The sequence below is a fragment of the Pinus tabuliformis genome, chromosome 4_2 (assembly GCF_031772625.1).
Source record: "Pinus tabuliformis cultivar Carrire ecotype Pingquan chromosome 4_2, CPIR1, whole genome shotgun sequence".
Taxonomy (NCBI): domain Eukaryota; kingdom Viridiplantae; phylum Streptophyta; class Pinopsida; order Pinales; family Pinaceae; genus Pinus; species Pinus tabuliformis.
This window is the reverse complement of record NC_142304.1, coordinates 617,508,491-617,532,786: the sequence shown is the minus strand read 5'-3', so window position 1 is coordinate 617,532,786 and position 24,296 is coordinate 617,508,491. Positions and strand designations below refer to the sequence as shown.

The 24,296-nt window shown below is 32.6% G+C and overlaps 1 protein-coding gene across 1 annotated transcript in view; it reads left to right on the top strand.

The window, feature by feature from the left end:
- The first annotated feature begins 682 nt into the window (after positions 1 to 682).
- LOC149170837 (uncharacterized) overlaps positions 683 to 24,296 on the top strand; it is a 35,779-nt gene continuing 12,165 nt past the window's right edge. The window contains exons 1-2 of the mRNA XM_089425740.1: positions 683 to 1,003; positions 1,154 to 1,489. Of these exons, the coding sequence (XP_089281866.1) occupies positions 683 to 1,003; positions 1,154 to 1,489 (657 nt within the window). The remainder of the gene's footprint in view (positions 1,004 to 1,153; positions 1,490 to 24,296) is intronic.

The window sequence follows — 24,296 nt, the reverse complement described above, 5'->3', positions numbered from 1 at the left end:
AATTGAATTGAGGCTTCTGTGATCCATATCAAATTTTTGAGACACGTTTTCGGCGATAATCACATCAAAATTCATTTGTCCACGTGTTTCGAACCAGCAAGTCTAGTTCATCATGAGGATAAGGTAATATATTATTATTATAATAATATAATAATATTATTATAGTATTATTATATGTTATTATTATTATTAATTAATATTAATATTATTATTATAATATTAATATAATAATCATAAATATATAAATATATAAGAATATCGTTGTTATTATTTATATAGTTATTAATAATAATAAATAGTTGGTCTTTAAAAAAATACACATAATAATTCCCTTATCACAATTCTAATTATTTTTTAGACAGGTTTTCGGCGATAATCACATCAAAATTCGTTTGTCGACACATTTCGAACTAGCAAGTGTGGTTCATCGTCGCGATGAGATAATATATTATTATTATAATATTATAACCTTATTATTATAATAATAATAAATATATAAATATATAACAATATCATTGTTACTATTTATATAGTTATTAATAATGATAAATAGTTGGTCTTTAGAAACAAACACATAATAATTCCATTATCACAATTCTAATTGTTATTGGATCATGGTTCTTATTATGAGTTAATATTATTATTATAATAATAATATAATATTATGAAGAGGTGAACAAGGATGAACGATGGAACTCTGCGAGGGTTTGGAGATGACTTGTCCATGGCTTTGACTGATCCTACTGCAGATTTCATCTCGGCTGAGCCTGTGGCGAATGAAGATGCCATACCCATTGCAGAAAAGCCCATGAAGGCGTCAAAGGGGAAAAGGGGAAAATCCCATATGGAAAAGAAGTCGACGGATGACAAGGGTTCGGAGCTCACACCTACACAACACCCTCATTTACAGAGGATCTCTGAAATCATTACAGCTCTCAAGGAGAACAGTGGTTCGGGCCCATATGCGATAGTGAAGTTCATGAGCAAAAAGCATAAATCTAAGGTCCATCTCTAGAAGTTGAGAAATCCCAACAAGCTAACCAAAGAGAAAGGCTCTTATAAGCTTGTCAAGAAAGAAAAGAAGCACAATGTACCCAAGCCTAAGACATAAAAGAAACCTATAGCCAGGAAGCCTAACGCACATGCTACGCAGGCATCTGCAAAGGCCCCTCCCAAGGCACCGAAGAAGTTTGTGCCTGCATCAAAAAAGGAAGCTACATCTCCAAATATTGTTGTGAAACCCATGACACCAATAGTGGTGGCTCTCAATGCCAAGGAACTAGCTGCAGCCACTAAGACTGCCGCTCCGAAGGCTACGATGAAGTCTCTCCCCAGGATAGCCTGCAGGGTGGCAAAGAAAGCCAAGAAGGAGACTGGCTATGGGGAACAGGGCAACAGATTCTTGGAGGAGCCCACAAAGACCCTAATGCAATGTGGCACACCTGACGCTTCTTGGCCTAGCCACCTCCAGACGGAATCATCACCACTAGTAAATTCTCTTCGATTTCAAATTTTTATTAAAACCCCTTCGAGGATGTCACTATTGGTTTGGTTTCATACAACGGATTGTATGTTCATTTGAAGAACCTTATCTCCCATCATTTTGGATACCCTGCTGGATTACAATATTTGATTTTTGGGGGAAAAGCTCTCTAGGATCCCAGACCTCTCACAGACTACAATACTCAATCTGAGGCTGAGAGGAAGCGCAACAGACTACAACAAAACAACTCATACAAGAGGAGGCTTTTGGAGCATTTCAACAAAAAATACAGAAAGACATCAAAAGCACAAAAATGGAGGTCTATCTTTCAATAACATCCTCCAAGGGAAAATTACACCATCAACGACAACAAAGCAAGCCAGAACCGAACCCAGTCCATATATTGTGGATCAATTGAATCATATTTCAGAACTAAACGTATATATACCAGAAACAGATTCAAACATTGTAATATTTTTGAAAAACAAGTTATTATCTGTCGATTCAACTGTTACTCGCCAAAACCCGTTGAGCTCTTTCATTAGATTTTCGCAAATTGGACTACTCATTGTGATATTCACCTCTCTTCCAAGGGGTTGTTCATTGTGAATTTACCTTCAATAGAGGTTAGAGATATTATATTACGAGAAGGACCACGGTTCTAGGGATCCACAGGTCTCTTCATCACACCACGATTTCTAGAATTTGATGCAAATATTATGGATATTTCTAGGATGCCATTTTGGGTTAGTTTGGACAATATTCCATTACATCTTTGGAACCAGCAAGTCCTTGTAGGCATTGGCAACACCATCGAGCGATACATTAAAATGGACACACAAATAATGGAGGAAAAAAATTTTACATTCGCACGAATTTGTGTGGAATTAGATCTCAGAAAAGGCTTGCCAGACTGCATACAACTGAAGCACAAACAATGCTACTGGACAAAAATACTAGATTATGAAAATATAGCATTTAGATGGAGAATCTGCCGGCTAATAGGGCATCTACAACATACCTAGACTAAAGCCAAAAAAGATACCCGAAGAAAGAAGACAAGAGGGAAATAGGCCAAAGGATGGAAATTCTCCCCATTAGTCTCTGATGAGGATGAGGAAGCTGATGTGGAACATCCCATACCTAATGAGGAAAATGAGATGAACAAAGAACCAGAAGCACAGGAATTACATCCACAGTTTCTAATGTACTCACAACCGGTAAAGATACCAGACACAATGGCTACTAGTGGATCCAAATGACTACATACATAAGACAACTTTGATTCTGATAAAGAAAACTCTCAACCTGCGGGTAATACCTCGCTTGCACTTGTGTCTTCGATGTTGACTCAAGACGAGTGGTGCAAGATTGAGAAGAAAAAAAGGAGAAAAGCATGATTTTTCTCCCCATATGTACATTATTTGTTTTCAAATTCTTATCGGTAGTCATTGACCGGCCTATGAATGCATATGAGCATCTACAATATGTAATTTTGTTTTCATTAATAAAATTACAATTTTTCTTTTGGGAAAAAAATTATAATATTATTATTATAATAATATAATTATTAATTATATTATTATATTATTATAACCATAATATAATATTATTATGATTATATTATTATTATAATAAAATAATAATTATTATATTATTATTATAATAATAATTTGATTATCACAACTATAATTATAATTATTATTGGACATGGTTGTTATTATGAGTTAATATTATTATTTTTTTGGTCAAGTAAGAGTGGAGCCTTCAATTAACCGATAAAAAGATTAGATATGGTACACGTCTTTGCAAGTGTAAAGACCAACAAAATACAAACCCGTTGATAATTAATAGACACCAGGTTCAACAAAAGCCAAAACCTTACACACAAAACCTCTGACCATTTTAAAACCCTATAGCCATTCAATAAGAACCTAGTTGATTTGAATGTCCTCAAAGATATTGCATCGGAAACTTGCACGAAACTTACCCACTTCATGGAGCTGAAAGAAATTATAAACCATTCACCTATAAAACTTCAGGTCCACTCATAGACTTAACCTCCAACCATTTCAAAACCCGAAATCATTTCAGTCAAGAACTCAAATGATCTAACGTTCCTCAATGATATTGCACCAGAAACTTGCACGACACTTACCTGCTTCCTCAGGTTGATAAATATTATAAGCCATTGGTCCATAAAACTTTGGGTCCGCTCTTAGAATTAACCTCCAATCATTTTAAAACCCGATATCCATTCGATCCAGACCCTTTTGATCCAAGGGTCCTCAATGATATCAGATCGAAAACATGCATGACATTTACCAACTTTACGGAGACGATAAATATTATAAACCATTGAATTATAAATCTTCGGGTCCACTCGTAGGCTTAACCTCTGACCCTTTTCAAACCCAATAGCCATTCGATAACCAAGGCCATCAAAACTTGTGGTCTGCGACCCTTCAAATAGCACATTGTTTACCAAATACTCATCCCCCGTAGTTAGCTATTACTTAAGCATTGACTATGGGATTGACGGCTAAGATTTGTTGTGGCACTTCACCCAGGCTCAAGGACTTCCGCTCTCTCCTACTTCCGCTAGTCTTTGTCTTGCTCATTTTTCATGGTCTGGAAGTATGCCATATCTTTAGCTACCTATTGTTGACAATCATCACGTGGCTTACGAGAGGGTATATAATCCCAATCGTACCAAATATATCTTTCCTTACACAACACTCCTTCATTCTCCAGATCATCAACTAACATATTGGATTTTCTTTGCATATGAACGAAGCTTACGGTTCTCAAGGTTCACAAGTGGGAATGAATACACTGAAAGACCTGTGACAACCTCCAATGTTTTAAAACTTTTCCAGGTGCCATTCCATCACACATTTTCTTGGTCACATTAATGACCAACTCAAAGTTAGCTTCAATGATGGCATTGTGTAAATTTGACTCCATCAGGATTTCGAGGCACTGCTCTAAGGCCATGAGCTCTGCCATGTTATTAGTGGCAATCCCCAAATGACTGTGAAAGATATCCTTTATGCACCCCTGCTCATCTCTTATGACACTGCCAAATCTAGCCATCCCTGTGTTGCCCTTAGAAGTCCTGTATATTTTGATTTTGAAAAAGCCATGAGGAGGAGGCTGCCAGATATCTTTACCAGCAGTTGCTTTGCTCACACCCTTGTTTGTGCCTTAGGGAACCAAAGAATGGAGACCCAATTGTAGGAGTATGTGAGAATCCTAGGGTGAAGGAGGGTCCTCAAAAATTTTCTAGATAAGGGCTCATACAATATCTTTGAGTTGTCGTAAAATTTAGACAGTGGTGTTCTAGGTCGAACCTGTTTTGTTCTTGAAAATCCTGCCATTGCATTCTTTCCAGACATCCCAGATAATAAAGACTAGAAACAATGTACAAGCCTTATTAATGATTTCATTAACTGAGAATTCTTTCCTCTAATTCTTCAAGATGTTGGTGACGGTGAGTCTATCCCTATCAGTTTACCTGAAGACTAAGGTCATCCAATCCCACAAGGTAGAGGTGAAGTGGAAGAGGTTTAGGAAATGTTTGATCATCTCCTCCTGTAGGCCACATAGATGGCATTTGGATGGGCCAACAAGTTCCCTTCTCAGAAGATTCTCCCATGTGAGAATTTTCTTTTGGTGAACCAACCACATAAACAACTCAATTTTCATCTATTACGAGTTTTGCCAAAGGTCATTCTGAACCTCATCAGGGTTTGGATAATCAAAACCTAGGGCCATGTGTTTAGCTTCTTTGAGGTTAAATATGCCTTTGGTGTTTTGACCCCATCTCAATTGGTCAGACGAGGGTGACACCAAAATCTTCTTCTGCTCCAAGTCAAGAGCAAGGGAATCCACCTGGGCCTTCAAAGGACTCTCTTCACTATAACGAAGATCCTTCAACATTCTCCATTTTTCATTGTCCCTTACATAATCCTATAACTCACTTACCATAAGTAAACCTTTGTTGTTAGTGTCATTTTTGAGAGTGATTATTTCTTCTCTAAACAAATTTGGTTCCTCATGCCAATTATCCTCCCAAAATCGTACAAGGTTCCCAGCTCGGATCTCCCATAAACTATGGTCCTGGACAATGGCTCTATTCTCCCAAGCAAGTTTCCAAATGTGGGAGCCCTTGATGAGCCTTGATATTCAGATATGATCCCTCCCCTAGAAATTATTTGCATATTTCTGTTTCCAAAGCTTGGCCCAAGGGGTTGTTGATTCCTTAAGCCACCTCCACCAAATTTTGGCTCCCGAAACTCTGTTGAGGATATCAGGGTCATGAAGCCCCAAACCACCATTTGCGAAGCTTGTCCCAAGCTACCAAAGCCCACTTCTTTTTCTCTTCCCCTTTACCCCAAAGAAAATCTCATTGAATACTCTTGAAGAGCTGAAAACATGAAAATGGGTATAGCCTGCAGGACAACCTTTGTAAGCAAAAGATGCCCCACCAAATTCAAAGACCTGTAGGTCCATTTCCTGAATTTGTCCATAAGCTTATTAGTTACTGGCTCCCACACTCCCTTGCTCAGAGGTTTGTTAGTGAGAGGCATTCCAAGCTACTTGGAAGGTAACTGATCTCTTTGAAACCTGAGAATTATGATGAGGTTCCTCTAAATAGCAATGGCAATGTTGAAAAAAATTACCTTCGATTTTTCGGGGCTTACCTCTGTACCAGTGGCTAAAGAAAAGTCGTTCAGAATTTTTTTGAAAGCTCTGGATTCCTTGACCGTAGGAATGCCCTGCAGCATTGTTTCATCAGCGAATAGTTGATGAGTAGAAGCAACATCATCCGAGGTAAGTTTTAGACCCTAGATTCTTCCTTCAGCATTTTCCATTTTGATCGATCTACCTAGCCCTTCTATCATGAGAAAAAGAGGAAGGGGGAGACTGGATCCCCATGTCTGAGACCCCTAGAAGGCATAAAGTTTCTAGAGGGAGAGCCGTTAAGCAGAATGGAGTTCAGCTAGTCGTGGATACAAGGGCCATAACCCATCTTATCTAGTTGTGGTCAAAGACATAACCTCTTAGCACTGCCCTGATGTAAGTCCAGCTTAGCTTATCATAAGCTTTCACTAGGTCCAGCTACATGATCATACCATCTTGCTTATTTCTCTTAAGAGAGTGTACCACCTCATGAGCTTGTATGATGTTATTGAGAATTTGTCTTCCTTTCACAAATACAGTTTGCTCCTCTGAGACAAGAGCAAGAAGAAGAGGATTGAGTCTGTTAGCGATCACTTTGGAAATAATGTTGTACACCACATTACATAAGGCTATGGGTTTGAATCTGTCTGGTGTCATAGACTATTCCTAATTTAGAATTGAAGCTATGAAACAGGCATTAAAAGCTTTCAAAACATTTTTGGATCTTCTAGAGTCTTCCACAACATCAAGGATATCTTGTTTAACCGTTTTCTAGTAAGCTTTGAAGAAGTGTACATTGAAACGAATAGGGCCATGAGCCTTCCCATTTTGTATCTCATTGATAGCTTCACTAACCTCCTCTTAAGACACTAGCTTGTTGAGATTGTGGTTGTCTTCCCTGGTTACAACCTTAGGAAAGAACTTTGCAAATATGTTAATGAACTGAGATCCATCAACGAGAGGCTCCTCTTCTATGCAAAGGAAGTGTTAAACTAGGAAATATTCCATTTATTTGTGAGATATGAGATTTTTCCCTTGAGAATATTTAAGTTTTCATATTCTGTTATGAGATCTGTTATCCAAGGTTGATTTATGAAAAAAAATTGTGTTTCTTTCTCCTTCTCAAATCTACTGCACCCTCAATTTCTATCTCCAGAAAATCTCCTCTTGCATGCACCGATATTCCCATTCATTTTGAAGAGAGTCAACCTAAATTTTTTGTTCCTCGGTAAAACCTTCTAAGATGATGATCTGCTTAATCTCCTAGAGTGTTTGCTCAACTTCTCATTTGGCTTTAAAAATATTACCAAACTCTTTTTTGTTCCAATCTTTAAGCCTAGATTTGATGTGGTTGAGTCTCTGCTACAACATGAACATTTTAGTGCCTTGAATAGGCATATCTTCCATCCACCATTTTTCAATATTGTTGGTGAAGTTAGGGTGAGAGAGCCAAAAATTTTCAAACCGCAAAGGTCTATTCCTCGGTGTACCCATACAAGTAGCTTCAAGCTAGACTGGCCAGTCATCTGAACCTCCAATAGGAAGGATTAAAGATGACATATCAAGGCCTGTGAGAAGGAGGTCCTCTGAGATTATGAATCTATATAATTTACAGGAGACTTGAGAAGCCCCTCCACTCTTATTATTCCCCATAAAAGTGCCATTTACTGTTTCGGTGTCCACTAGCCCCATGTTATTCATGAAGTTCTGGAAGGAAGTGGAGTCTCTGCCTAGTATTATGTTACTGCCTCATTTCTTTGTAAGATATCTGATCATATTGATATCCCCTATCAGAATCTAGGGCATATCCATATGTCTCTCTCTTAGCTCCTCAAGGGAGGTGAGAATCTTAAGTTTGTCTTCTAGGTTTTTAGGACCGTAGATGTTAGTGATCATGTAGATCTCCTTATCATCCAAAGGTTGAATCACTAGCGATAGATAGTTCGTAGAAGCTTCAGCATCTAGGATTCCAAGTTTTTGAGGATCCCATAGAGTAAGAATCCCACCCACAGAGTTATCCGATTTAAAATCTAGATACTAATACTCGATTAACCATTTTTTGTGTATATCTTTGATATTTTCCATCAAACATTTTGTCTCCTAAATAAAAACCATATCTGTTTTTTCTTCTCTTATTCTACCGCTAAGAGTTCTTTGTTTCCTTTTACTTCCTAGACCCCTAATGTTCTAGGTTGTAAGATTCATTAAGAAAGGTTTGTAAAGGAGTAAATGTTAAGATCCCTCATCTTACCAGAGTTAATCATAAGTTTCCCACATTTTGTCAACAGTTCATTCTATTTTTTCCTTCCTCTTTTCCTACTTGGGTTATTGGAAGAATGCATCGGTGTATCCTCCATCTTTTTCACTCCCCTGTTATCCTGGATATCATGGTTTCTTTTGACTCCAGAACACTTCATTTTTGATCTCCATAGGAAGAGTTGTTGAACACTGTCAAACTCCTATTTTGGCATAGAGTTTACCGCTTTGGTGATTCCATGCTCCAGAAACATTTCTAGATCTAGATTCTCCCTCTCTAGAATCTCCTACAGTTCATGGTCTTCCGTTCTAGCCTCACTTGGGGTCATGTCGCAGTCCTTACTGAGCTCCATAATGCTCAGCATATCATCCTTTTGTTTGTTGTTTTCTGGTATATCCTCCATATTAGCATCCCTTTCCTTCTTAGTGGGAATATTCTCCTATTCCTAGTTTGTCCCGTTGTTTTCGACTTCCTCTTCTAAGATCTTGAAACTATTGTGGCTCGGTTGCCCATCTTCATTAATTTTCTTTTTCTATCACTTTCCTCCTTTCCCTTTACCCCCAACCTTAGTAAAACCTTTGGGATCCTTGCCTGTAGCAGCTTTCGTACTACTCTCCATCTTGTTCAATGGGTAGTCCCTGTATAGGTGCCCGTGTTCATGGCACTTAAAGCACCTAAATGGGACTTGTTCATAGTCCACTGCCTACATCAATTCCTTGCCATACACTTCTAAAATGATTGCATCTGGAAGTGCCCCAGATAAGTCCATTTCCACACATATCCGAGTGAAAGAAGTGTATTTTCATCCGAGATCTTTATAAAATGCCCTAGCTTGTTACCAATAGCGTTTAGAGAGTCCAACAGCCAATAATCTAGAGGAAGGGAGTAGAGTGTTATCCATACGGGCACCGAGCTGAAAGTTTCCTGTTCTGGGCCAAAGTTCACTACCGATGGTCTCTTATAAAGGCCTGGAGAAGCATAAAAATAGGGTCCTCCCTCGAACGCTTTGTCTTTATCCTCTAAGCTTGTGAACACCACCGTGAAGAAGCACTTGGACCCAAGGTGAAGGTTAATTTTCCCCTTTGGTCTTTAGTGGTTCCTTATCCATGCTTGCAAAGCCTTCTCCGTCGGCCAAATCCCCATAAATTTATAGATAACAACATATTCTGCCATTTGTTCTCTGTACGCCTACATTGTTGGGTAACTTAAAACGACTCGAGGAATAGTGGTCAACTTGGGTTTACAAACCACTGATGTACTCATAGGAGCAACGTTCTTACTCCTAACCTATGTGCTCTTCTCCTTACTAGCTGCCTCATGATTCTCTTCCTGTCCTTGAGGTCTGATGGTATCTGATTTCTATGTATTCGTAGCCTCTATTACCATCTTCATTGGTTTCTTGAAGCGATGCAATCCATATCCCTTGCTTCTCTCTGCAACCACTTGATTGTAGGAGGGAGCTGAACTCCGTCCTCCATGCCCTACCATGGTGATCAATGACAAAAACCCTAATGTGAAACCCTAATTCAGATTGCAGCTAATCTTGAAGCCCAATAATTAATTCTTCATCATAAATAATTTACATTATGGGTTAACATTATTATTATTAAAGTAATAATATAATAATATTATTATAGTAATAATGTAATATTATTATTATAATATTAATATAATAAATATATAATAAATATAATATTATTATTATAATATTAGTGTAATAATCATATAATAAATATATGAAAATATGGTTGTTAGTATCTATATAGTTATTAATAATCATAAATAGTTGGTGTTTAAAAAAACACATCTAATAATTATTAATGTGGTTGATATAAGTTTATCTTTGTATATCAACCACATTGGAAAATGTGATTGTATATATGCTTCATATATAAGCTTATATCAACTACGTTGGTAACTAGCACAACCATATTTACCAATATGGTTGATATACGCCGATAGGCGTATATGAAGCATATATACAACCACATTTTCCAATGTGGTTGATATACAACGATAGGCTTGTATCAAGGACATTAATGCTTATTATGTGTATTTTTTTAAACACCAACTATTGATGATTATTAATAACTATATAAATAATAACAACCATATTCTTATATATTTAGCATATATTATTATATGATTATTATATTAATATTATAATAATAAGAATAATAATAATAATATTGTATTATTATTATAATAATATAATATATTTATTATTGTATTATTATATTAATAATATTATATTATTATTATAATACTAATATTAATTCATAATAAGAACCATATTCTTATGATTATTATATTAATATTATAATATTAATACTAATTAGTAATAATAATAATGGATAATAATATTATATTATCATTATATTATTATAATAATAATATAATATAATTATTATTATATTATTATAATAATTAGAATTGTGATAAGTGAATAATAAACCCAAGGGACTAATATTATAAACCCAATGTATATAAACCCTAAGATAAATATTATAAACACTAAAATAAACATGATTCACCATCATTGATTTTTATATTGAGACAATCCTTATCACAATTCCATGTTGGACCATGGTTGACCATGGCTGACTGGGGAATAATAAAGCCAAATCAACAATAAAGCCAAGGGATTAATACTACAACCCCAAGGGATTATGAACCTAAGGGAATAATATTAAACCCAAGGGACTAATATTATAAATCCAAGGTATATAAACCCTATGTGGAGACAATTTTTGTCATAATGCGAGATCGGACCATGACTTACAACAATTGACCATGGTTGGTTATGGTTGACCATGGTTGACCATGGTTGGCTACGATTGACAATGGTTGACCATGATTGATATTATAAACCTAAGGGATAAACCCAAAGGATTGATATTATAAACCCAAAGGAATAATAAACCCAAGGGATTAATACTAAAATAAAGATGGTTGAATTAATAAACCCTACGAATTAATATTTTAAACTCAAAGGATTAGTAAACCAAAGCGATTATTAATATTATAACACTAGGAACCAATAAACTCAACCATTCAATATTATAAAGCCAAGGAATTAGTGAGCCCAAGAGATAAAAATTAAAAACCTGAGGGATCAAGAAGCGCAAGTGATCGATATTACAAACAAAAGAGATTAATAAAGCTCACCATGATTAATATTATAAAGCCAAGTTAATCATAAACCTAAGGTATTAATACTAAAACCCCAAGGGATTATGAACCCAAGGAAATAATATTAAACTCAATACAGTAATATTATAAACCCAACATTGGTAAACCATAATATAAATATTATAAACTCTAAAATAGACATGGTTTCTTTTCATGGTGAGACAATCTTTGTCACAATGCAACATTCAACCATGGCTGGCCAAGGTTGGCTATGATTGGTAATGACTAATCATGAATGATATTATAAACCTAAGGGAAAAATAAACCCAAGAGATTGATATTATAAACCCAATGTATATAAACCATAAGATAATTATTATAAACACTAAAATATATAGGATTGACCATCGTTGATTTTCATATTGAGACAATCCTTATCACAATTCCATATTGGACCATGGTTGACTTCATAAAAAACCATTGTTGGCCAGGGAATAATTCACCAAAACAGTTGATAGTATAAACACAAAGGAACAATAAACCCAAGGGATTTATACTAAAACCTGAGGATCAATATTAAAGCCAGTAATAAAAACCCTAATATTATAATCCCAAATATTAAAATCCAAAATAATAAATCTAATATCAAACACAATATTAGAAACCTAATATTTGAAATCCTCATATAAATATTACAAACTCTAAAATAAACATGGTTTATTTTCATGGTGAAACAATCCTTGTCACAATGCGACATTCAACCATGGTTGGCCATGGTTGGATATGATTGGAAATGGTTGATCATGATTGATATTATAAACCTAAGGGAAAGATAAACCCAAGGGATTGATATGATAAACCCAAAGGAATAATAAACCCAAGGGTTTTGGTACTGAAACCCCAAGGGATTATGAACCCAAGAGAATAATATTAAACCCAAGGGCTAATATTATAATCCCAACGTATATAAACCCTAAGATAAATATTATAAACGCTAAAATAAACATGATTGACCTTCGTTGATTTTCATATTGAGACAATCCTTATCACAATTCCATATTGGACCATGGTTGACTTCATAACACAACATGGTTGGCTAGGGAATAATACACACAAGCAATTGATATTATAAACCCAAAGGAACAATAAACCCAAGGGATTTATACTAAAACCCCAAGATTAATATTAAACCCAATAATAAAAAACCTAATTTTATAATCCCAATATTAAACTCTAAAATAATAAATCTAATATTAAACACAATATTAGAAAACTAATATTTAAAACCCTAATATCAAACCCCATTTTTCTAATGTCACATTACAACATTGAATATCACATTTTTATTGGATTGATTATAACATTGAGACAATGTTTGTGATAATGCACTGCTTGACAAATTTTCAGACAAATGTGACCTTCGACCATTGTTGACCATGATTGAATATGCTTGACGATGACTAACAATCTTTGTCATAATGTGACGTTGCACCATCGTTGACCATGGTAGACCATGGTTGATTATTTTACAACACTTGACCATGGTTCATTTTCATATTAAGACAATCTTTGTCTAGGAATATGAACCCTTAAATTAATAAACCGAAGGGATTGATATTATAAACCCAAGGGACTAATATTAAAACCCCAAGGGATTATAAACCCAAGGGAATAATATTAAACCCAGTGGATTAATATTATAACCCAAGGTATTTAGACAGTAAGATAAATATTATAAAAAAACATGGTTAATTGTTGTTTACCATGGTTGATTTTCATATTGAGCTAATCTTTGCCACAATGTGACGTTGGACCATCATTGTCCATGGTTGATCATGGTTGGTTTTCATATTGAGACAATCATTGTCATAATGTGATGTTGCACCATGGTTGACCATGGTAGACCATGGTTGATTTTCATATTCAGACAAATCTTTCTCACAATGAGAAATATTGTCTCAATATAATAAACCCAAGTGATCAATATAATAAACCCAAGCAATTAATGAACCTAAGCGATTAATAAACCTAAGAGATTAATAAGCCTAAGATATTGTCTCAATATCATAAACCCAAGCAATTAATCATCCTAAGGGATTGATAAACCTAAGAGATTAATAAACCCAAGGTATTAGTATTATAAACCTAGGGGATTAATAAACCCAAGGGATTGATATAAATAGTAGGATTAATATTACAAACCCTAGGATTAATATTAAACCCAATAATAAAAACCCTAATATTATAATCCCAATATTAAACTCTAAAATTATAAATCTAATATTAAACACAATATTAGAAACCTAATATTAAACCACAATTTTCTAATGTCACATTACAACATTGAATAAATTTCAATGAAATATAACATTGCAACAACCATTATTAGATTTATTATCACATTGAAACAATGTTTGTCACAATGCAATGCTTGAAAATTTTTTAGACAAATGTGACATTGGACCATGGTTTACCATGAGTGACCACGGTTGACGACGATTCACAATGGTTTACCATTGTTGACAACAACTGACCATGGTTCAATTTCATATTAAGACAATCTTTGTCTAGGAATACGAACCCTTAAATTATTAAACCCAAGGGATTGATATTATAAGCCGAAGGGGTTAATACTAAAACCCCAAGGGATTATAAATCCAAGGGAATAATATTAAACCCAATGGATTTATATTATAAACCCAAGGAATTAATATTATAAACCAAAGGTATATAAGCACTAAGATAAATATTATAAACCCTAAAATAAACATGGTTTACAATGGTTTACCATGGTTGATTTTCATATTGAGTTAATCTTTGCCACAATGCGATGTTGGTCCATCATTGACCATGGTTGACCATGGTTGATTTCCATATTGAGACAATCTTTGTCAAAATGTGATGTTGGACCATGGTTGACCATGGTTGATTTTTATATTTACACAATCTTTCTCACAATGACGCATTGGACCATGGTTGACCATCGTTGACAATGATTATAAACCCAAAGGATTTTTATCAAACACTATGATTAATATTATAAACCCTATGAATAATATTATAACCTAGGAATATGAACCCATGGATTAATAAGCCCAAGGTATTAATATTATAAACCGAAGGTAAATAAACCCTAAAATAAATATTATAAACCCTCAAATAAACATGGTTGACTAAGGTTTACCAAGGTTGATTTTCATATTGAGACAATCTTTGTCACAATGCGACGTTGGACGATGATTGATTTTGATATTGTCACAATGTGACATAGGACGATGCCTAACCATGATTTACCATGGTCTATGATGATTGACAATGGTTTACCATTGTTGACCATGGTTAACGATGATTGACAATGGTTCATTTTCTTATTGAGACAATCTTTGTCACAATGTGACATTGGACCATGGTTGACTAAGGTTTACCATGATTATAATCCCAGGGGATTTATATTAAACCTAAGGATTAATATTATAAACCCTATGAATAAACCCAATGGTTTACCAATGTTGAACATGGCTGATTTTTATATTGAGACAACATTTTTCACAATGTGATGATGCAACATGATTGACCGTAGATATTATATCCAAGGGAATAATAATATAATCTCAAGGTATATAAACTTTTAAATAAATATTACAAACCCTAAAGTAAACATGGTTGAATAAAATAAATATGGTTGACTATGGTTGAATATGGTTGGCCATGGTTGACTATTGTTTGGATATTTATGAGATTTAAATTAGGCCGAAGTATTAATATTATGAACCATATGAATAATAGTACACCCTATGAAGATGAACCCTTAAATTAATAAACATAAGGTATTGATATTAGAAACCCACAGGAATAATAAACCCAACGGATCAATACTAAACAGCCAAGGTAATAATATTACAGAGAAGGCATAAATATTATAAATTGAAGATATATAAACACTAAGATAAATACTGTAAACCCTAAAATTATCATGGTTGACCATGGTTGATTTTCATATTGAGACAATCTTTGTCACAATGTGGCATTGCAACATGGTTGACCATGGTTGACAATGATTTATTTTCATATGCACACAATCTTTTGTCACAATGCAATGTTGGGTCATGGTTGATTTTCATATTGAGAAAATCTTTGTCACAATGTTATGTTGGACCATGATTATAAACCTAGGGTATTTATATTAGACCCAAGGGATTACTATTATAAACATAAGTTATATAAAACCTATAATAAATATTATAAAACCTCAAATAAACATGGTTGACTATGGTTCACCATGGTTGACTATGGTTGATTATGGTTGACAGTAATATTAAACCCCAAGGGATGAATATTATCAACCCAATTTAATTAATGAAATTCATGGAATTGATATTAAACCTAAGGATTAATATTATGAACCCTATGAATAATAGTACACCCTAGGAATATGAACATTTAGATTAATAAACCCAATGGAATTATATTATAAACCCATGGGAATAATAAACCCAAGGGATCAATACTAAAAACCCAAGGGAATAATATTACAACCAAGGGATAAATATTATAAATCTAAGGTATATAAACACTAAGATATATACTGTAAACCATAAAATTATCATGGTTGACCATGGTAGATTTTCATATTGAGACAATATTTCTCACAATGCAATGTTGCAACATGGTTGACCATGGATATTAGACCCAAGGGATTAATAGTATAAACCTAAGGTATATAAGACCTAAAATAGATATTATAAACCCTAAAATAAACATGGTTGACTAAAATAAATATGGTTGGGAGTAATATTAAACCCAAGGGATGAATATTATCAACCCAATTTAATTAATTAAATCAATGAGATTTATATTAAACCCAAGTATAAATATTATGAACCATATGAATAATAGTACAGCAGAGGAATATGGACCCTTAGATTAATAAACCCAAAGTATTTATATTGTAAACCCATGGGAAGTAAACCCTAAAATTATGATGGTTGACCATGGTTGATTTTCATATTGAGACAATATTTGTCACAATGCGACGTTGCAACATGGTTGACCAATGATATTATATCCAAGGGATTAATATAATAAACTGAAGGTACACAAACCCTAAAATAAATATTATAAACCCTAAAATAAACATGGTTGACTAAAATAAATATGGTTTACTATAGTTGACTATCATTGACTATTGTTTGGAGTAATATTAAACCAAAGGGATGAATATTATCAATCCAATTTAATTAACGAAATCCGCTGGATTTATAGTAAATCCAAGGGTTAATATTATTAACCCTATGAATAATAGTACACCAGAGGAATATGAACATTTAGATTAATAAACTCAAGGGATCAATACTAAACACCCAAGGTAATAATATTACGCAGAAGGGATAAATAACCTAAGATATATAAACCCTAAGATAAATATTGTAAACCTTAAAATTATCATGGTTAACCATGGTTGATTTTCACGTTGAGACAATCTTTTTCACAATGCAACGTTCCAACATGGTTGAACATGATTTATTTTCATATGCCGACAATCTTTTGTCACAATGCAATGTTGGACCATGGTTGATTTTTATATTGAGAAAATATTTGTCACAATGTGACATTGGACCATGGTTGACCATGATCATAAATGAAGGGGATTTATATTAGACCCAAGGATTAATATTCTAAATCTTGTGAATAAGAATCCTTAGATTAATAAATATAAGGGATTGATATTAGAAACCAAAGGGATTAATACTAAAAACCCAAGGGAATAATATTTCACCCAAGGGATAAATACTATAAACCCAAGGCATATAAAACCTAAGATAAATATTATAAACCAAAAAATAGACATGGTTTACCATGGTTGACCATGCTTCGTTTCCATATTGGGACAATCTTTGGCACAATGGGACGTCAGACTATGGTTGACCATGGTTGATTTTCATATTGAGACAATCTTTGTTATCAATGATAATTTTTATTTAAAGATATTTTAGAATATATTATTTATTTATAATAATAACTATTATAATTTTATAATAATTAATTTTTAAAAGTTAATTTTTTTAAATACTTAATAACCTAAAATTGTAAATGGTGGGGATCAGATATGAATTTTTTATCCTATTTATGAATTCTTCATTGCAATTTATATATAAAACTACTAGTACATTGGATTTAGTTTTAATATTCAATAGTAGGATTAATATTATAAGCCTTATGAATAATATTATACACTAGAAATACAAACCCTTATATTAATAAACCTAAGGGATTGATATTGTAAACCCAAGGAAATAGTATTAAATGCAAGGGATTTATATTATAAAACTAAGGTATATATATCCAAAAATAAAATTTATAAAGACTAAAATAAATATAGTTGACTATGGGTTGACCACAATTCTAGAACATTGATTATGGTGACTATGGAGTTAATAAACCGGAGAGATTAAATCCTTGAATTTATTAATCACTTAGATTTATAATATTAATCAAATAAGAGATGTTATTAAACATGATTAATATTGTATTAACGATGTTATTAATAGTTTTTATTTAATAATATTATTTTCAAATTCATTATTATTAATGATAATTTTTATTTATATATTTTTTAAAATATATTATTTATTTATAATAATAACTATTATAAATTTGCCCACGGGGCTTTGGATTGACGGTGAATGGGTGCGTTGTTAAGGCACTCCTTGCGATAGGTCACTGGTTCAATTCCCCATGGGTACTTAGTTTAGTCTTGACCTAGAAAAAAAAATAACTATTATAAATTTATAATAGCTAATATTTAAAAAGTTATTTTTAATATTTATAATAACTAATATTTAAAATGTTATTTTTTAATATCTATAATAACCAATATTTAAAATGTTATTTTTTAATATCTATAATAACCAATATTTAAAATGTTATTTTTAATATTTATAATAACTAATATTAAAAATGTTAATTTTTTTAAATATTTAATAACCTAAAATTTTAAATGGCAGAGATGACATATGAGTTTTTTATTTTAGTTATGAATTTTTTATTGCAATTTATATATAGAACCCCCAGTACATTGGATTTAGTTTTAATATTAAATGGTAGGAATACAAACCCAAAGGATTGATATTATAAAACTAAGGTATATAAATCCTAAAATAAAAATTATAAACTCTAAAATAAACTTAGTTCACTAAAATAAATATGGTTGACTATAGGTTGACCACAATTTTAGAACATTGATTATGGTGACTATGGAATTAATAAACCTAAGAGATTAAATCCTTGGATTTATTAATCGCTTAAGTATATAATATTAAAAAAAAGAAGAAACGTTACTAAACATGATTAATATTGTATTAACAATGTTATTAATATTTTTTAATTAATAATATTGTTCTCAAATTCGTTATTATTAATGATAAATTTTATTTGTATATATTTTTAAAATATATTATTTATTTATAATAATAAAAACGATAAATTTCTAATAACTAATATTTAATTTTTAATATTTATAATAACTAATATTTAAAAGGTTAATTTTTAATATTTTAATCTCTAACATTAATCAAATAAGAAATGTTATTAAACATGATTAATATTGTATTAATGATGTTATTAATATTTTTAATTAAAAATATAGTTTTCAAATTCATCACTATTAATGATAATTTTTGTTTATATATTTTTATTTATAATAATAAAGTTATAAATTTATAATAAATAATATTTAATATGTCAATTTTTAATATTTATAATAACTAATGTTAATTTTTTTAAATATTTAATAACTTCAAATTGTAAATGGTGGAGATCGCATATGTTAATGATGTGTTAGAGCATCGTGACTTTCCCTTAATTTAGTTAAAGTTAAGGTTTTTCTTATAGAAAATATTTTCATATTTACTATTCATATGTTAATGTGAAATTTAGTTTTAATATTAAACGGTAGGAATACAAACCCAAAAGATTGATATTATAAAACTAAGATATATAAATCCTAAAATAAAAATTATAAACTCTAAAATAAACTTACTTAACTAAAATAAATATGGTTGACTATATGTTGACCATAATTTTAGAACATTGATTATGGTGATTATGGAATTAATAAACCTAAGAGATTAAATCCTTAGATTTATTAATGACTTAAGTATATAATATTAATCAAAGAAAAAATGTTATTAAACATGAATAATATTGTGTTAAAACTGTTATCAATATTTTTTAAGTAATAATATTGTTTTCAAATTCATTATTATTAATCATAAATTTTATTTGTATATATTTTTAAAGTATATTATTTATTTATAATAATATCAATTAAAAATTTTATAATAATTAATATTTAATTTTTTAATATTTATAATAATTAATATTTAAAATGTTAATTTTTATTAATTATAGTATTTAATATTAATCAGATAAGAAATTTATTAAACATGGTATTAATGGTGTTATTAATATTTTTTAATTAATAATATTGTTTCAAGTTCATTATTATTAATGATAATTATTTTTATAATAATAAAATTAGAATTTTATAATAACTAATATTTAAAATGTTAATTTTTAATATTTATAATAACTCATGTTAATTTTTTTAAATATTTAATAACTTCAAATTGTAAATGGTGGAGATCACATATATTAATGATATGTTAGAGCATCCCGGCTTTCCCTTAATTTAGTTAAAATTAAGGTTTTTCTTATAGAAAATATTTTCATATTTACTATTCATATGTTATTGTGAAATGTCTGGAAACTTTCCCTTAATTCAATTAAAATTAGGGTTTTTCTTATAGAAAACATTTTCATATTTATTATTCAAACTGTGTTAAGTGTTGTAAATAAATAGGTGTTTCAAAATGTTGTGAATGCGGAAGAAAGGGGTTTTTCTTATAGAAAATGTTTTCATATTTATTATTCATATATTATGGTGAAATGTTTGGAAATTTTGTTACGTGCTGTAAATAAATAGTTTTTCCAATATGTTGTAAATGCGAAAGAACATGATGCAGTATATCTATATCAATAGCATGGGGTTTAACCATTTTGGTATTTTCTAAGCATTTAGTTTATGATAAAATTGTAATTTTTTTTGTAATTCAAATTAAAAAGTGAAATGTCTGGAAAACTTTCCCTTAATTCAATTAAAGTTAGGGTTTTTCTTATAGAAAACATTTTCATATTTCTTATTCAAACTTTGTTAAGTGCTGTAAATAAATAGGTGTTTCAAAATGTTGTGAACGCGGAAGAAAGGGGGTTTTCTTATAGAAAATGTTTTCATATTTATTATTCATATATTATGGTGAAATGTTTGGAAATTTTGTTACGTGGTGTAAATAAATAGTTTTTCCAATATGTCGTAAATGCGAAAGAACATGATGCAGTATATCTATATCAATAGCATGGGGTTTAACCATTTTGGTATTTTCTAAGCTTTTAGTTTATGATAAAATTGTAATTTTTTTTGTAATTCAAATTAAAAATATGGAATTGAGTAAACGAGTTTCTGTAAAATGAAAGGATGGGATGATTGTATGGTTAAATTGGTTGGGAAGCTTCAAAGTTTCTCGCAGATTATGTACACTCTAAAGTACTCAAATTTGGAATATATTTTGTTGCTAGATCGTGTAAATCAAATATTAGATAAATTAAAACCATTCTTTAGATATCAAAAATCTGATTCATTCTAGTTTTATCTGTGCATTCAAATTAATTTTGTGCGTGGAAGCTTGGCATGTTTTTTATACATGCAAAAAAACCATAGCAGGTTCCCTTGGATATCAGGAACACGATGCCTTTGTAGATTATCTAGTCTATGCAACATTGGTGTGGAACTTTGATGGAAAATTAGGGATACCCAAAAATGAGTGAAACTCTTAGTAATGATATAAAAAATTATCGAACCATTCCTGGTTGGTTTTGTTTCTCTGTATCTTCACTATGCAAAACTCTACATTCACTATGAATGCTTGCCAGAGAAAGTGAGAAAGTTGAGAACAGATGGCGCTAACAAAGTTGAGAGCATTTGAGAATCTGTATGCAAAGTTTGGTTAAAATATAATGAGTGTGTGAAACTAATTGGTGTGTTATTCACTGGCTGACCATGGAGCCCCATCTTGAAGTATTCCAATGCTCCCCTGGATAAACCATTTTCCTTCTATATGCAAAGTGGCACATGCAATTATCTCCTCATTTAATCATGAAACATTTGATTGTTGGCATTCTACTCCACTATTTGAACAAAAAACTCCAAATAAACTCCTTCAATTCAATAATTCAAATCGAATAGGTGTTTGCTAAATGGATGGGACCTTGTGGAAGTCTATTGGCTTTTAGAGTGCGGTCTGATATGGCATGACAAGTTCAAGCCTAGTATTCATGCTCCTTTTTTCTTTTTCGGATGTTTCCAACAAGCCCAGTGTTGCTTTGGCCAGGGAGGGGGAGGAGTAAGTATGTAAAAAAAAATTATTTAGGTGAAGAAACAAAAACAATTAGATCGTAATTAATTATTATGTTGTATTAATTTATCTTAGCAGAGAAATAATAGTTATTATTATTTTCAACACATACCTAATTAAAAATGGTACTATGTAACTATTAAATTAGAAAAAATATATGATAAATACACAGAACAAAAATAGATTAAAGATTAAATATCATTAATATACTCCGACACGATCATTTTGATCTTCATATAAGTGTTCACATAGGATATATAGGTTGGTTTGGATATCTCTCAACTGATCTGGAATCCAGCTGAGAAAGAAAATAAAGTTGAATTATGGGACCAAGAGAAAGGGTAGGGCCTTGCACAATTTCTCCCTCGATTTCAATGCCACCTTGCTCGTCGCCACTGCTCTCACTTGCCCTCTCCACGCAAGCTCTTTGATGCCCCTGTGGCCACCTCCTCTACAGGGATGACTTCGTTGATGGATCATCCATGCTTGAAGCAACAAGCACGAAACCTGTACACCAACATAATTGCCTTTATTGATGGAATTTCTCTGACACCAGAAATGCCATGGCTCGTGCTTAACACCCACCCAAGCTAAAAGAGAAGTGTCTGGTGAGCCGTTAATGTTGAAAATAGACAAAACTCGAAGAAACTAGTGCCCTCAGAGAGCTCACCACAAAAGAAGTAAAATAACCAAAAAATCCAGTGAATGCATCTTGCTTCTTGCCAAAATAGCTACTGGAATAGGAAGAGCCCAAGACCCAAGAAATTCAAATTCACTAAGGAAAGAAAAAATTAACATGGGGAATGTAAACCTCACCACCCTATCTACGCATGAAAGAATGGGGCCGTTCACACACACAATCCTCCCATGCACTAACCCGAGTGTCAAGGACTTCAAGGCTATAAAATTCCAGCACTTCACAAGAAAAATGAAGAGAAAAACTCCAAACTGAACCCAAGATGACAAGGTTACCCCGATAAAGGCTTCAAGGATGAAATGTTGAGGCCACAGTTCTGGGAGCCAACTGATTACACCATAAATGGTCTCGGGACTGAAAAGCAGAAATAGTCCATGACACGACCCCAACAGTGGATCCCATATAATTACTTGAATTATGCACGCTCTCAATTCTGACTTGAACTGCCCACCTTCTCCAATGTCATGACCCTCTTTCGGCTCATGAGCAGAGCCCTCCTGGCAAGCAGAGAAAGAACTTCAAATGCCCAAAAAACTTTATGAGATGCTCAAGAAGAGATAGCAGGAAAAGGGAGAAAATGCAAATGCCCAAGAAACTTTATGAGATGCTCCGTGAAGAAAATTTATGTTATTTATCCACGTTGTGAGTTATTCCTCCATGTTCTACCAACCATACGTTTAAGAATTTAAATCGAGATGACGTCAAGTATATGAGATGCTCCCAGAAGAAACTTTACGAGTTATTCCTCCATGTTCTAACTACCATAAGTTTAAGAATTTAAATACACATTCTTTTCTTTTTTTGCTTAAGCAAGAGTCGATCTTTCTTTTCATTAATTTGTAAAAAGAAATTAATTACATAAAATACAAAGGCCTAGGGATGAAAAAGACCATAGAAATGGCCATCTCTAGGTGCCTAGATCTGAGAGCCGACAGCTCGAAACCTGAGCCAAGGGACTATTAAATCTCTTGACCCTTCTTGTAAGAACCAACAAGTGGGAAAAAAATGAAACAATAAATATGTGTCCCTTCCTGACTAGCAGTGTGTACAAAAAGCAACATTACTGGCCTGCTAAGGACATCTGGAGTTTGACTCAGACCCCTCAACATGCACAGTGAACCTAGGCCCTCAATCCACTGCTTCTAGATGCAATCGTTGAGAGGCATATCGGGTGGAAAAGAAGTCGTGAGAATACCCGCCTGATGAGGGTGATATTCTCTCTCCTACTGGAGCCACGTGTCAAGGGATGAGTGGCATCGGGCTCATTTGTAGAAAACCATTGTCGGAGTTGAGGGCACCTGATGAACCGAAAACTAGCTTTAGGGCGGTATAAAATGAAAAGTGATGGACCTGAAGTTGGATTAGATTTAGTAAAAAGAAGAATTCAGGTCTGTTGTGGAAGCCCCGAATAAACCCTGGACCCACCAACATGCACAATGAATCTCAGCCATAGATCTTCCTCTGCTCGATCCAACGGTTGAAATGGATATCTGGTAGAAGAGAAGCCTGAGGAATACCCGCCCGATAAAGGTGGTATTCTCTCTCCTTCCTAAGACATGTGTCGATCAATGA